This window comes from Hirundo rustica, chromosome 8 (genome assembly GCF_015227805.2).
Source record: "Hirundo rustica isolate bHirRus1 chromosome 8, bHirRus1.pri.v3, whole genome shotgun sequence".
NCBI classification, from domain to species: Eukaryota; Metazoa; Chordata; class Aves; order Passeriformes; family Hirundinidae; genus Hirundo; species Hirundo rustica.
This window is the reverse complement of record NC_053457.1, coordinates 14,959,576-14,975,085: the sequence shown is the minus strand read 5'-3', so window position 1 is coordinate 14,975,085 and position 15,510 is coordinate 14,959,576. Positions and strand designations below refer to the sequence as shown.

Sequence of the window (15,510 nt, the reverse complement as noted above, 5' to 3'; positions counted from 1 at the left end):
GCTCTCCCCTTAGGTACCTGTTCTTAAGGTTCACCCAAAGCCCTTCTACATTTGTTAGGTGTTTAAGCCTTCTAATAATCTTGATGGACCACTGCTGGACTCACTGCTCTGTCAGTATGTTGTGATGGAAAACTCAAAGCTGGACACAGAACTCCAGATATAGTCTGGAGACAGAGCCTGTAACTCCCTTTGTTCTCCTGACTGCATGTCTGCTTGTATGCACCTGAATGTGATTAAGCTTCTCTGTGTCGTGCACTGCTGTTCCAAGCCTGGTTCACCAGCATCTCCAGGTCCTTCTCTGGAAAACTGTGTGGTATCCTCTCAACATTCAGCCTATATTGTCGTGTATAATTACATGACTTTGCATTTACCTTCTAGTTTTCTGCCAGCCCTATTCTTCAGGCTGTTGAAGATCCACTGAATGATAGACAGCCCCATCCTCCAACTTATCAACCTGTCCCTCCCAATTTAATGTTGTACATAATGTCTTACTTTCACAAATGAATGTACATACTCCGTGGAGGAAGGAAGTTCATTCATCTTCATCTGGAGTTTTGACACTAATTATTGTCTACAGACTTCCCCCTTCGTCTCCACGATCCATATTCAGTTTTTCAAAGAGAAGAAAAGCAATAAAGATATATTTGCTCTGTGATTCTTTCTCTCTCTCTTCAGTCACATAGTGTGTGCGTGTCTGTCCTGTAGCAACCACCATTTTCTAGATAACAGGAGGGGAAACTGAAGTCAAGGCTGTCAATAAGCACACAGGAATTCAAGAAAAACATTTGCATCTCAATGGAATTTAAAAGTTTAGGTAAATTTGTTCATAAGAGTGTCTGCAAATACTTCTTTGACTTAATAAGCAATATTTTTGGTTTGCTAACATAAACCACTCTTTTTTCTTAATATCAAATATTTGCTCAAGTACTAGGCAGTTGCTTCATCTCAGTCTATGCTTGAGAACGTCAGGGAGTTCATGCTCCTTGGGAGAAGAAAAAATAGCTGATGGTTGCTGCTAAAGGCCTTAGTGTGCAATAGTCTCTATCCTGTGAGAGCAAGTTTATTCTCCATCTTTAATTACCCTCTGATTGTTTTTTGTTTTTTAGCATTTTCTCTAATGGTAAGAATCACTTTGACTTTGTCCCAGTTGATAACACTATTTATTGATTAATCTCTTAGCTCAGATATGTGCTAACTTCCTTCTTCAGCTCTCTTGTCTCTTTTGGAGCAGCTGACTAGTAGCACTCCTGGTTTTCCTAGGAAGTGGTTGTGTATATTTATGTTCCAGATTCCCTCTTACGAATGTTTCTTGCTTCTGCTAACTCTGTCTAGTTTTTTTCTGGAAAGGGTTCTGAGCTGATATGTGATTACCACCCTGAATTCTCTAGTTTTGCAATACTAACACACTCTGTTTTCTCAGAGCTTCTCAAGAAAATCTTAACACATGATTAAACTCTGAAGTAATACCTACGCTCTGTCATAAGTCTGTGACTTTGATTTGTGCCTTCTGCTTAGAAATAACCACATGCACAATGTCTCCATTAAGCTGTTTCAATTGAAGTGCTCTGGCTGTCTCCAATTTTCAGTTTCATTGAAAAAATATATACCTTGTCTGTGCCCCACATGTTGAACTTAGTGCTGTCAGACTTACAGTTTTAATATGGAAAAGTTCAGTGCTTTGTCGTCAGTGTAGCAGTCTTTTATTACCCATATGTGCAGAGCATCTCTACAGTTGGATGTAGCCACACAGAGCTGGGTTTACAGTTTCAGGGGCATGTGGTAAGTGAAAGGAAACATATAGAAAGTCTTTGCTCAGTTTTCTGGAACATAATTGCTTTTTGCTTAGCAACATACGTAGACAGACGAGATTTTTTTTTTTTTTTTTTTCCCAAGCTATGTCCTTGATGGATATTTAGGGTTTGCCAAAACCGGAAGATTTAATTTGCTTTTAAAGTTTGATTTACAGAAAATTACCACATGCACATGTGCATGTGTCTTTCTTGGATTCACTCGTTTCTCCAGTGGATTTCTTGTCAATGAAATGATAATACTCATGAAGAATGAAACTTGTTGCCCTGTTACTTGTAATGCTACAGAGGCTTGGTGTATTTCTTCATAAATTTTTCTCTTTTTTTTTTTTCTTTTTTCTCTATTCCAAATATACATTAGTTTTCATTGCATTTAGATTTGAGAATTTAAGAGATAAGCCCCAAGTTTGCTCATGGGATGAAATGGCACAGAACTGTAATTTTGATATATTCAGATAAAGTTAGTCAAACTTAATTTTCATTTTATATACGTGTTCTCTATAAATACAAAGATTGTCAGTGATGAGTACTTCAGAAAGTTTACTAGGAGAGTTGGTTGTTCATATAAAAGTTATTGTACTGTTCATGAAGAATGAAACTTGTTGCCCTGTTACTTGTAATGCTACAGAGGCTTGGTGTATTTCTTCATAAATTTTTCTCTTTTTTTTTTTTCTTTTTTCTCTATTCCAAATATACATTAGTTTTCATTGCATTTAGATTTGAGAATTTAAGAGATAAGCCCCAAGTTTGCTCATGGGATGAAATGGCACAGAACTGTAATTTTGATATATTCAGATAAAGTTAGTCAAACTTAATTTTCATTTTATATACGTGTTCTCTATAAATACAAAGATTGTCAGTGATGAGTACTTCAGAAAGTTTACTAGGAGAGTTGGTTGTTCATATAAAAGTTATTGTTTTGGTTCTCTGTTTGTTTTTTATTAAGTAAAGAATGTCTTGCTTGCTTACCGCCTAACACCTGAGCGTGGTAATGAGCCTGGAGGCAGAAGCGTGGCTGGGTGCAAGCACACGAGCAGTTTGCTCCCACCGCTGTCTCTGGATTGTAGTAGCACTTGTACGGAAGAGGATGATGCGTACAACATCAATCACACGCACCTTGAGAAGGCCAAAGTTCTCAATAGCCAAATGTTGTATCTGTAATTACACATTAATTATCTGGCTAATGCATTTAAATATCACAAAATTGTGATCTCTTAATGTTAAAAGGGCACTCATTGACTATTAAATTTTGAAAATTGTATTTAAAGTTCTGTATGCTAGCATGGAAATAATCTGTTTCCCAATGCCCCTTCTTTAAATATTGCATGCCATTAAACATTCTCATCATGCAGCTACAGAGAAGAATTTGGTCATGCTAGCCAGAGTGGAGAGGTGGAGGTCTTTTTATGGCCTCTTAGGAGTACGTCTCTAAGTTTTGTTTCATAAGGCTGAATGGAGCGGGTGAAGAAGATTATTTAAAATGGAATGAATCTTGCATGTAACAGAAGCAATGTGATACAAGTATTTTTTGTTCTTGGTAATGGAAGTTGTGTCCCACAGCTTGTGTTATAACTTGTTAGGAAAGAAGGAAGTACAAATGAGTTTTTGGTAGTGTTCCAGTAATCCACAGCTAAGCCAAAGTTTTTTTTAACAGTTCATCATCTAAAAGTAGCAATTTGACCCTTTTTTATTTGCTAAAGGAAAATATGAACCTAATGGGGGAAAAAAACCCAAAACAAGCCCCTTTTAAAATAATACAACTATTCATTGGAAAATTATAATGGCAAGACTTACATATCCACCAACCTTTTGCTTCTAGAGAGGGAAAATAGTTTTCAGAAGATAAACTCGAGTAACTACTTTTCTTTAGGTGTTAGGTACTAGAGGACTTTAATGAAAATCTGCAGATGCTAAACTATACGGAGGGAGTTGATCACAGAATGAAATAAAGGTTGATTCAAAGCAAACAAAGGCACCTAAACAATATAATAATGATAGGTTACCTAAACTATGTCATTGAATTTAAAATGTGTTATTTAATATAAGATTTAAATTGTATTTAATCGATTATTTAAATTTATTATTTACTTTTTATGAAATGGTCAAATAAAGTATATGTGGCTTGTGGTGCTCTTTGTTAATCGCTTTTATGTTCTTTAGGATCTTTGCGAAATTATGTTCATTGTGAGAAATTGTCAGTACTGTTGTTTACAGAGGGTCTAATACTTGTTCTTTAATCACTTTCAGGTCCCTTGTAGCTAACCTTGCAGCTGCTAATTGCTATAAGAAGGAAAAGCATCTTGATTTGGAGAAGAACTGGAAGCTGGTGGAAAAGGCCAAAGTTTATTATATAGCAGTAAGTTCAGCCTCTTTCAAATTGCTGGAGTTTGTGTTACAGTATCCTGGAGTTTAAGCAATGTCTATTTTATGTGGTTTTGAGTGATTTTAGAGGAAGACAGGGAAAGAAAATGACTGCTTCAATATCAGCATAGCTTGATTTCTTCAAAATTAGATGTACAAATGTAGAAGTATCTCTTAGTTGTATGTTCACTTAAATAGATGGGAAAAATCATAAGAACTGAACATATTTTCAGAGCTTTTGTAGTAATGCATCAAATTTACATTTCACATTTTCTAGTAAATTGTTGTGAAGGATGCACAAATTATGTAGAAAAACACTATTAGCATAATTATTCACTGCAAACAGTGAGCTTATTTGTGTGAACAATCTTAATTGCTATTTATTCCATAGTAATTACTGTGGCACCTTATAACTCAGTATTTCAGAAACAATGATTTTGACAAATCTCTTAAATGTGAGTGGTGGGGCAAACTGATTTTAATGATTAAATCTTGCTTCTGGAAGAAAGGGGGGTTTGAGGATGGGGCATTAGTAGATTCAAAATTAGTATTATTTTTTCACCATCCAGAATGAATCAAACCAGATAGATGTATTTGTGTAGATCATGTCTTGTCTAAATAGCAGTGGTGAATTTGTTTTCATCTTGCTCTCAAGTTGATGCAACTGATCAAAATTAACAAACACAGAACATCCATGACAGATTAAAACCTCATAACATGCATGTAATATATGGATTCTGTATGACAGCTGTTTCTATTCTGCTACCTGAGCTATGTGGGAACAGCTGGCAAGAAGTGTAAAAAATTGATTAACCAGGAGGAACAAGTTCATTGAAAATACAGTTACTTCTTTTAGGTAGTGTTAATGTCTCCTACAGCCAGTTAGTGTGCACTGCTGTAGGCTTTACATGGCTGTTATTGATTCCTGTCTATGGCCAGGAGTGACCCTTTATAACTGTCAAAAAATACTTACAACCCGTACAAAAAATACTTACAACCTTCTCAGTACAAAGACAGTAGGTCCTGCTGTTATGACCATATGTTTGTGCTGTGGTCAAAATATAAGTAGGTGTATTGTCTACAGATTTTTTATTGCTTTTTTTTCATGTGTTTCGAACGATTTCTTTTCCAAATGCCATGCTTGGGAATTACTGCTATTGGCTAAAAGATTTTGAGAGGCTGAGTGTAGTTTAAATAAAGAAGAATGACAAATATCCCCAAAAGTTTTACTGCACTAAGTTTGGGGTGGTTTCCTTTTTAATTTTCCCGTGCTTGTATATAATTCCCAGTGAAACTTCCAGCGTACAATTTGGAAAAATTAAACTTAATGGGCATGCTTCAGGAAAACTGTGAAATATTACATGAGGTGCTAAACAGTTTTGTATTTTTTAAGATAAAGGCTTCCTCTTACTTTAGTTCTGAAGTCACTCTTCTGTGTTCAGTCAGTTTGATCGCTTAAATTTAGACTAGATGATTCACTACACTGATTTTTGTATATATTAAAAGCTGTTTTTCTCAGATGCCAATTTTACAACATCCAAACTTTGACTAGGAGACAGAGAATTATTGGACTAAACTGAAAATAAACCCCAAGATGTGCACGTGAAATAACATTGAAGTGCTAATAAATGGTATTATATATTTACGATATGAAATTCAGATTAGGGACATATATGATTGCAGGAGATGTTTTGAGTAAAGAACCTTGTTCACATGTATAGCTAAAGCACTTAAGGATGGACTCAACTCAGATTTCTAGGACAGTATTATCACTTCAGATTACAGATTGCATATGCAACTTTATTGAAGGAGAGGAGACAGTGTAGAACCAACTCTCCATGGTTCCTCATGCTCATGCCCTTTTCTTTCATTTAGCTTCTTTACTTGTGGGTTTATAGTGATTTACCAGATTAAATGAAACCATGTAGTGAGCAATTACCACTCCTGAGGTAGAGGGTAGCTCTAGTCATTAGTTTGTCTGCTGTTGTCTGTCTTCACTTTAGGCTTGTTACCTTCCTTGACTTTGCACTGTGCATATGTTGCTTTTCATTTCCTTCTTGCTATCCAACTGTCACCCATTTCTAGGATTTCATTAGAGTGTATGTCAGTGACAGATACTTATTCTGGAAATCCACGTCCTGAGATTATCAAACAATCTATTTTCTTGGCAGAACCGGGCAGTTGTTGCTTTAGGACAGGTCTCCGATATCCTGTGGTCATCTCTGTGTGCTTCCTAGAATAGATAATGTGCTTTTCAATGCAGCATTCAGCAGAACGACCCTCACGTGAAACTTAGCCCTGAAATCTAATCAATTCACACAGGGAGGAGTAGGTACAAAGGAAAAGATAGTGAAGCCGTGACAGGACCCTTAAAGACAACTTCTGTTACCGTGAGTGAACACAATACATTTATTTTAGCCATCTGGTAATCAGATCCAGCAGACAAATTAGAGAAAGACTAACAGAGAATAGGACCCAGTAAATCACAGATAGAAGCCAAATACAGAGGCTGCCCCAGCTTTCTCAAAGATGGTAAACTTTAAAGGTGTATTTAAATCCTTTAAAATTACTCTATTTTGTATCATTTAAGACGGGCTACCTATACTGTCAAACTCCATGCAGTTTTCTTTCCCTTCTGCAGATATAATTCCTATACTTGCAGTAATTTATACCATTGACATAATATCTTCCAGTCTGTCATATTCATTTCGCTGTGGATCAGCTAGCTGTGCTGCTGGTGTCTGATTAGAATTCACTCTGAGGGATTTTATTTGGTTCCTACTGAGGCTAGAAGATGTCTCTTACTCAGACATTTCCCTTATTTCAGAATAAGTTGAGAGTCATGATAGCACTAAACACTGTCATTCAGTCTCTGGAACTGTGAAGGGGACGCAACATGAAACTAATCATAAATTCGGGGAGGAACAGGCAATTTTTTTTTTTCTCTCGTTCTGTGAGTTTGTGCTTGCTGTCAGGACTTGCATTTTAGAAATCATAAGTGTCAGAGTTGCATCTTACAAACTTGGTTGGTAAAACTCCATATTTGTGCACCTTGACCTATTTTAAGATGCATCTATGGGAGTTGCTGGTGTTCAATTTCTTTAACATTGCACACAAACGTTTTGACATTATCAATGCAACTTGCCGTATAAAGCTGTTAATTTTCAGATTTTACAAAGGCCTGAAATGCAAAGATTATTGTCAGCCGGGGTTTTTTTTGTTTTTTTTTAATTGGTTGATAGGAGTTACTTAAAATAATAGAAAAAAATTGAGGATGATTTTAGTCAGTTGACTTCAATAGGTAACTGTGTTACTGTATATAAGAAATTTTGCATTTTTTCTTCCATAATGAAAAGAAAATGGAAAAGGATAAAATGCTTTCCTTCATTAAAAGCTGCACTTCACCTTGTGAAATCTTAACTGTATCAGTTGATACATATGTCTTGCTCATACAGACAGCTGAATTTTAACTTTCTCCCTGTACATGAACCTGATTGTTTACAAGGTGGTGACTTTTCAGATAATGTGTTCTCTCCCGTTCCAATTAACCATCCTATTTCAGCCAGATATTTAGTTTTACTCCATTTGTCCTTCAGTCCAACACCTGCGTTTGTTAAATGTTTGCAGTTGGTGATGATGTGGTGGATGGAACACTGGCATTGATGCTTGTATTTTTTTGGCGCTGAACTAATGCATCTCTTCTTGAAAGTTCCTTCTGTGCTTCAGTTGAGTTTTTTTGTTTGGTTTCTTTTTTTCCCAAGCACTTCACTAAGTATCTGAAATGGCAATATTGACTGCAGTTGTGTTCCCAATTTGTGGTAAAGTGAGTCCGCTTAGAATGGATCAGTAAAGTAATTTCCAAAACCCAAACAAATTTTGTTATTTGGCTGTTGTTATTTCATAATCTGTAGAAGTTTAAACTATTTTCTTCTCCTACTTCTGCATAGCAAATACTTCAAGTTTCTCAGTGATGATGCCCTTCAGTGGTACCACATTGAGTATAAAATTTTCTAATGCTGCTTAGATTTGTTAGCCCACAGTTGGATTACATTCAGCATCTTTTGTGCTTTCAAATATCAAGTGTAGTTTATTTTGATAATGACAGTTATGATGAATACCAGGAATTCCGGGCTTAGGCTGAGTTTCCAGGAGGAAATGTCATTTATTACAGCAAATTATAATGAACCCAATGCAACACACCTATCTGCTGGAGAAATTTTTAGAACTCCAACCACCGTGGTCTGTTTCAACAAACGTTGTGGTGTTTTTATATTTATTTTCTTTTAATGCCTAAGTGCTTGTCTAAGCAGAGAGATGCTCTGGTAGTGTAGTGGGCTTGATGGAGGAATTATCTGGTTTCAACATGAGTCTGTCAAAACATAAGCGTGATGCCAGCAATGAGTAGCAAAGCTTAAATAACATTCTACAGTATTTTACATGGGGTTTGGCTATTTTACTTGGGAAAAAATGCTGATTATTATAACAATGTAAGTATAAATGAAATTTCTTTTGTGCTGTCTCTTCCTTTCAGAGGCGTATTCAGTGAATGCATTTTTATTTCAATTTAGTGATAAGTATGATAACTTACAATGGATTGTGGTAGGCTTTTTGGTTTGAGATGTGCTAGGTGTGTGTGCATCACAGGAAACAAGATACTGGCAGGAAGCAACATATCCCTTAAAAAGGACATTTGTTCCAATAGCTTCACAATAGTTTTTTTCCCATTGATACCTTCTGCCGTTGTGCTCTGGCATCAGTATGTTACATCATTTGACATGCAAAACTATTTCTCCCTATGATGAATAGGTTTTATGGCCAGGAAAACACCATAGTGAATTTCTTAGCCATAGAGAAGAAGGTGCAGCTAGCAACAGTTAGTTGTGGCCTTTTTTCATGGCCTGGGATAACAACCCCTTACCGAAACCCATCATCTTTGGCCCTGTGTTTTCTGGAAGTCGTAGCTGAAGCGGGATGCATTTGTTGTGGAGAGATGATAGACCCTGTATCTAGCCAGGAAGCAAATCTGCCATTTACTGGCTTCCAAAACAAATATGGGGGAAAAAAACCTTTCTCCCTCATAAATACGGAAATCCACAGCTTTATTTCTTTGATTAAAATGCAAAAAAGGCTTTGTCTAAACTGGCACCAGCCACATGTTGTGTCATCCTGTGATATATTTAGGAAGTGGAGTGCATTATGCTACCATTTCAGGTATGGCTTCTCATGCATAAGCTATTTTGTTAGTGTTTTCTCAAGTAACTTATGTGAAAAAGTGAATTAGAATTAGAATTTTTTTCTTATTTTTTGTTGTGAAATTTGCTCTTCAAGATGCTGTTCTTTGAAGTGAATTCTTTGTACTTTATGCAGAAAAATACATCATCAGCTTTTAATGGAGGTTGTACCTCCTGTTTCTATAGTATAAAATAACCGAGAATCTGTCTAACATTGTAAAAATATTTAGTTGTAAATGTTCGCCTCTATGTTATTAATTGTATTTTTTAGGATGAAGAACATACATGTTTAATTTTCAGTCCTTCTCCTCCTACCCTAGTAGCCTTTAAATTGGAGATATGTTTCTTCGGCACAGTAATTAGTGAAGTTCAGCCATCGCTCCTTTTATCATGTGATTTTTGTGTGGTTTTTTAAAAAGAATGCCTTATTAGAACACTTACACAGGCAGTCTAGCTGCAACAGCCAGGCGGCAATAGCAGTGCCATTTTTCACAAAGAAAATGTTGAAAAGGAGCCAAATGTTTGGTGGCAGAGTCTGTTGCTAGGAAATCAAGTTCCTGAGGCGATTAATGACAAAGCAAGCAATAAAAAGAAGGCAGAATTACAGATTTAAAAGAGAGGGAGAAAAAAAAGTGGTTGGTGTTATAATTACCCAAAGAAATCCGTACTCATTAAATTGGCTGTTTTTATGATTGACTTTAATTGGAGGTTAGCTCAGATATTTAGCTCCTTTCCCACCCCTTTAAACACACACATGCACATAATCTGTAGAACTGCAGACTTGTTTTTCTAAGCATTGAGAGGAGCTTGCCCTGTAATTTGATCCCCACTGACAGATGCATTTTCTATGCTGCCATTTTGAATTAACCTATTGTGCAACAATTTTCCTCAGCTCTGTTGAATAAAACATCAAGTCTTATTACCTCAGATGGATTTGATAGAGTAAAAGAATGTACTTCTAGCTGAAGTAGACTATTTGCAATGAGTTCAGTGATTTGAACTCTGCCAACAAGCCCCAATAATTTGTGATGTATACTTAAAGAATGAAAGAGAGAGGAGCCACGTGGGGGGTCTTTTTGGCTGTATGAAGTTCAAACACAAACCTCGGAGTAATATTGTTGTATGTGCTAAGGTTATGTCCCGAGATCAAACCTTTTTAGATAAAGCATGTTAACTGAGATTTTTTACTATTTAGCAGATTAAGTTTGAACTAGAGATTCTCTTACTCCAATAGTTATCCAAACTGTCAGGCTACTGTGGAATTAGAAAAATAAAAATCAATCCCCCTCTCCCAGAAAGCCCAATAGTTGGGTTTTACCTCTGAGACTTCTTTGTGAAGAGAAATTTTCTGTTATAAAGTTAGGCTAGAATAAATGATGTTTTACAATTATATTAAATTCCAAATAATTCTGTGATAAGGGGAGAACAGGCTTTCACCTTATTCACTTTTCTGCCCAATTAGAAAAACTTACACAGTTGGTTCAACAAAATTTTGGCACAGAAATGGGAAGGCAACTGACCCTGACATTTAAATCCTGTCATGTTTCATTGCTCGTTTCAAGACAATATTCCCTACTTGGAGCAAGTGATAAGTGAGAAAATAACCTTTTACAATACCTGCGAGTGAATACACAGAAGCTGACTATAAAAACTAAACGATGCCGTAGCTCTCCGAATTCCGAACCTGTGGAACAATAGAACTGTGCCTATTCTGTCCAACAAAACCCACGTTACTAATCAGATGCCAATGCCAAGCTGTCTGCTTTGTTAAATACCCAGGTTCCCTGAGGCAAGAAGACAGCTGCTATAACTACTATGAAATTTGGTAGCTCAATCTATTTTTGCTACCCTTGGGCTATCAAGCTACTGTTAATTCAGACCACCCCAATTGGTACACTTTAGGGATTCTTTTTCAAAGTGTTTGTAATTAAAATGATACAACATCATTATTACTCCAAAGATGTTGTGCGCGCTTTGTATTTGACAGATACCTACAGAGATAAACCCAGCATGTAATTTTCATTGACATAATGGTTGTGATTGCATTACCCTTTTTAAAGTATATTGCTTTTTAAAGGGGGGGTGGGGAGAAGAAGGGAAAGGGCATGCTTTTATTTCATTAATAGAATATGTAAATCTGTTGAAATACTAAATCAGTCTCTTGGTTGTAAGCTACTTGTCTGCAAAGACTGAATCAGGCTTTGTGGCAGGCTGGGGAGTGCTGAGAATTGGTGTTCACAAGGGACAGGGACCTGCTGTGCCACCCACAGCTCACTGCAGAGATCTCTGCTCCCAGGTGCCTCTGCCTTTAGGGACACTGAGTCTCAAGTCATATGTAAAGTGTGGACAGACTGAACACACTTATTTAAATGTAAATTTAAAAGGGAAGACTTTATACTCTAAGTGGTGTGGTGAATCAGTTGGAAGGGAAATTTTTACTGTAGCTTCTCTTGCATGTCAGGCTTCATTCGATGCTCTCCCTGTGAGAGCATAAGAATTTTGTCTGTTACCATGTCAACTTTCTTAGAGCAAAATCTCGAAACTAAAGCAACCATCAAATCCAGGCATTAGAAGCTCTGAAACAATATTGGTTCTATCCTGTAATAATTTTTGTTTCAGTATTTCTCTGATAACATTTTAAAAGAAGCATTAATTTAAGACTGTTCTAAAGACCAAAACATGAAATTTGTGACTAGTTTGAGTTAAACTTGTTTGTTTTGGTTGCTGCCTACCAAAATTTATCATAAACTCATAGTCACCACTCTGTGTAAAGTTGGTTGAAATGTGAGGTTCCTCCTTTCTTCTAAAGGACTGGACCTCATTAACATGAAGAAATGTCATAGTCTACATAACCCTGAAATTTGTATTGTATCTATGTCATCAACTTTTACATTAAAAAAAATACAGATTCTGCATGCAACTGTGCTGTGTTTTACATGAAGAAAAGAGTTTCTTTTAACAGCAAAGACTATGCATAACTTAAGAGCTATACTATTTCTGATAGCCCACTGCTTGGTCTGAAGTGAAAATTACAGTTTCATTTATTGTTTACTTGTGTAATAAGGACAGTGCTGTTGTTTAAATACTTTTTTTTAAAATGGTTATGATGAATGATTTGCTTTGAGATGAACATTGATAACATTTGGGCATGCCATTTCAAAGCCAGTAACTTGCAGTAAATTATAGAATGTTGAAGTAAGCATGCACATAATGCAAGGGGATTCAAATATGCTGCTTCTCATCCCAAAATTTAAACTGTACTGAGGGACATCGATCTTTACTGTAGAGTGCAGATGTTTTGAAATAACACGATAGGAACCTGCAGGCTACTTTTTGATTCTGCAAGAAACAATTGCCGTTTTAGAAAGACAAAATGTTTTTACAGCGTAGTTAATCGATATCCTAAAAGTCTGTGTCAAGAATTTTTGTGCTACATTGTGCTTAGTAACTGTGTACTTGGATTAAAAAAAAAAAAAAAAATTGCAAAAATGCTTCTCCATGGATTTTCAGTGATAATATATTAAACACATAAATAGCATGCCTTGCAGATTGGGCTTTTTACAACTTTGTGATAAATTATTTTGCCCTTTAGGAGGCAGAAGGGCTGAGTCCTGCCAGCTTTGTTTGTTATCAGGTTTATTTGAAACAGGAGTTGACTGATCCCAAAAGCAGGCTCTGGAAGTTCATTTGAAAGGAGCTACTGAGGAGTTTTTGTGGTGTGGCTTTAATCCTTCTGGTCGTCAGGCTGCTGTTCAATCAGCAGTGCACCGGGTCACCTTGGTAAATGTGCTTCAGACTGTCTGGTTTGGTCAAAAGAAGGAAGATCCTCCTTTTTTCTTTTCTTTTTCCTTTAATTAAGGGTAGAATGCGCAAGGAAATACTGCATTCTCTGAATAAAGTAATATGTGCTGGTTTTGAAGATTTGTTTTATTTTTTTTTTTAATTTGGAGCAGTGGATGTAAGACACTGTTTCTAAGGAATATATAGACCGTCATGGCAGCAGGTAGTGCTTGATAGATAAAACATCATTTTAGCAATATGAACAAGATAAAAATGCCAGTGCTAATCCCTGCAAAGGTTTGACTTAAACAAAAGATAAGGGCCCTTAGATTTTTTCCATAATAGAAGGATTTTGCTGATGCAGCTGCTGTGGAAAACCATCCTGGGGATTTACACTTCTTTCTGGCATAAGCACCCTAATATGGAGGCACAGCTGCTGCACCAGCAGAAGTGCTCTCACCTTCCCAATCATACTTGCACCATGTTTCTCTTGGCACGACTGTGTTGGTTAAAGATAATGTGCTTTTTTCATGTTTCTAAATAATGTAGCTGCTTGAACAAAATAATTTAATAAACACTTGGCCATCGTATTCACCATAAATACTCAGACCTCATGGTAAGCTCTTCGAAGACACCAGATTTCCCACGGTTACCACATGGCTAACAATTCTCACCCTTGAAGACGTGTAGATGAGAAGATGTGTCTTGTTACCACTTTTTATGCTGAAGTTACGGAAGTTGTTTTGCAGGATGCCACTGCTCCTAATAGTTTTTGCCAACTATGATATTGCCAGATGCAATATAACAATACTTTCCTGCAAATTTGAAAATGGTGGGAAACAGCAGTTAACAGTATTTATCATGAAATATGCCTCAGCATATGCCTCTGAACATGTCTTTTTAAGACCATATGGAGTATAATTGGTGCTGAACAACACTGAGGTGTTTTGTGAAGAGTAAAGGCTAAGCATTATAAAGAGTCATAAAATCCAAAAGAATGAGGCAAATGTAAGAAATGGGAGAAGAGGGCAGTACTGAGTACTCTGTCTTGCTCTCTGCGTAACCTGATGTGAGAGACCACAGTATTTTTCATGGATTTCTCTTCACAGAAGGGTTAAAATAAAGAAATTCAGCAAAACAGTGGCAGGTAGTGGATATGGAAGATTGTGTGAGTAGGAATGAGGCAGAGACAACCTTGTCATCTACTGAGGGCACCCAGGACAGTACTGGCATTTATAGCTGTGCCTACTGTCATTGATCACGGCAAAGTAAGGTAAGAATGAACTTTGTTCCTTAAATATGAATTTCCCCGTCCTTTGAGGATGGTAGTCAAAGCAAAGTACTTTTTGTTTAGTTATTAAGATAGCTTATTTCCAAGAGGAAGAATTCTGATTTAGAATTAATAGAGCAGTGTACTAAAATTTAAATTCCTCATTATTTTATGTATTTGAATTGTGAACCTCAACTGAATGTAGGAAAAAAAAAATACAAGCTGTAAGTGATTTGAAGGATCCAATTTTCGCTGAAGAAAGAGAGAAATTTTCAAGGAGCTTGTATATAAAGGATAGCAAGTATTCATTCCCCAGAACCAGTGCTGTCCCTAAGTGCTTCTTTATACTGCTGAGAATGGGCTGAAGAGAATTTCTGCTGAGGACTGTAGATTCTTATCTGCCTAATTGAGCCATCATTTGTTGACATGAGGGAAATCATGTGACCTGCCTTTAGTGCATTTCACGGTAACAGCAGAAGTAGAAAATGTAGTTCGTAGAAGAGGATCAGAAAATGGTAAAATTTTTTAGACGATGGAATATTGTGACATGCGTATTGCAGAAGAGTCAAGTGTTTGAACATTAGAATGGTAAATATATTAAATAAAATAATCAGATTCTAATTATCTTGAAAACATTAAATTTCTTTCTCTTAAAAAGCCTACAGACCTTCAAAATATGAATTTAAAAAGTACTTAGTTTTATCAGTATGATGATAACATTGTGTCAGTAAAATGGAAGCATGTGCCATCTTTCTTTTCTTTTGAAAAATGGCATTGTAGTAATCTCCCCAATTGCAGAGTTGGTACCAAGTGTTGTACACCGGTCAAAGTAACGACAGAAAACATCCAATATTATGATTTAGTAGACAGATGTCAGCAAAGGGTATTGAAACCCCCTGTAATTGGAGGCATATTCTCTGCTTTATTCAGTCACTCTACCGTATCAATTTTACATTAAACTTCAGTTGCGATCCCCAGCCAAATATCCCGTTTTATACAATATAGAATTACAGGCTTACCAGTTGTCTTTTGGGGTTTTTTTACAGCACTAGGTTGAATT

The 15,510-nt window shown here is 36.3% G+C and overlaps 1 protein-coding gene across 2 annotated transcripts in view; it reads left to right on the top strand.

Annotated features, from left to right (window-relative positions):
* The window catches only part of ADK (adenosine kinase), a 273,051-nt gene that overhangs the window by 123,514 nt on the left and 134,027 nt on the right, over nucleotides 1-15,510 (top strand). For both annotated transcript variants that reach the window (XM_040070582.1, XM_040070583.1), the window contains exon 6: nucleotides 4,056-4,164. In XM_040070582.1, the coding sequence (XP_039926516.1) occupies nucleotides 4,056-4,164 (109 nt within the window). The remainder of the gene's footprint in view (nucleotides 1-4,055; nucleotides 4,165-15,510) is intronic.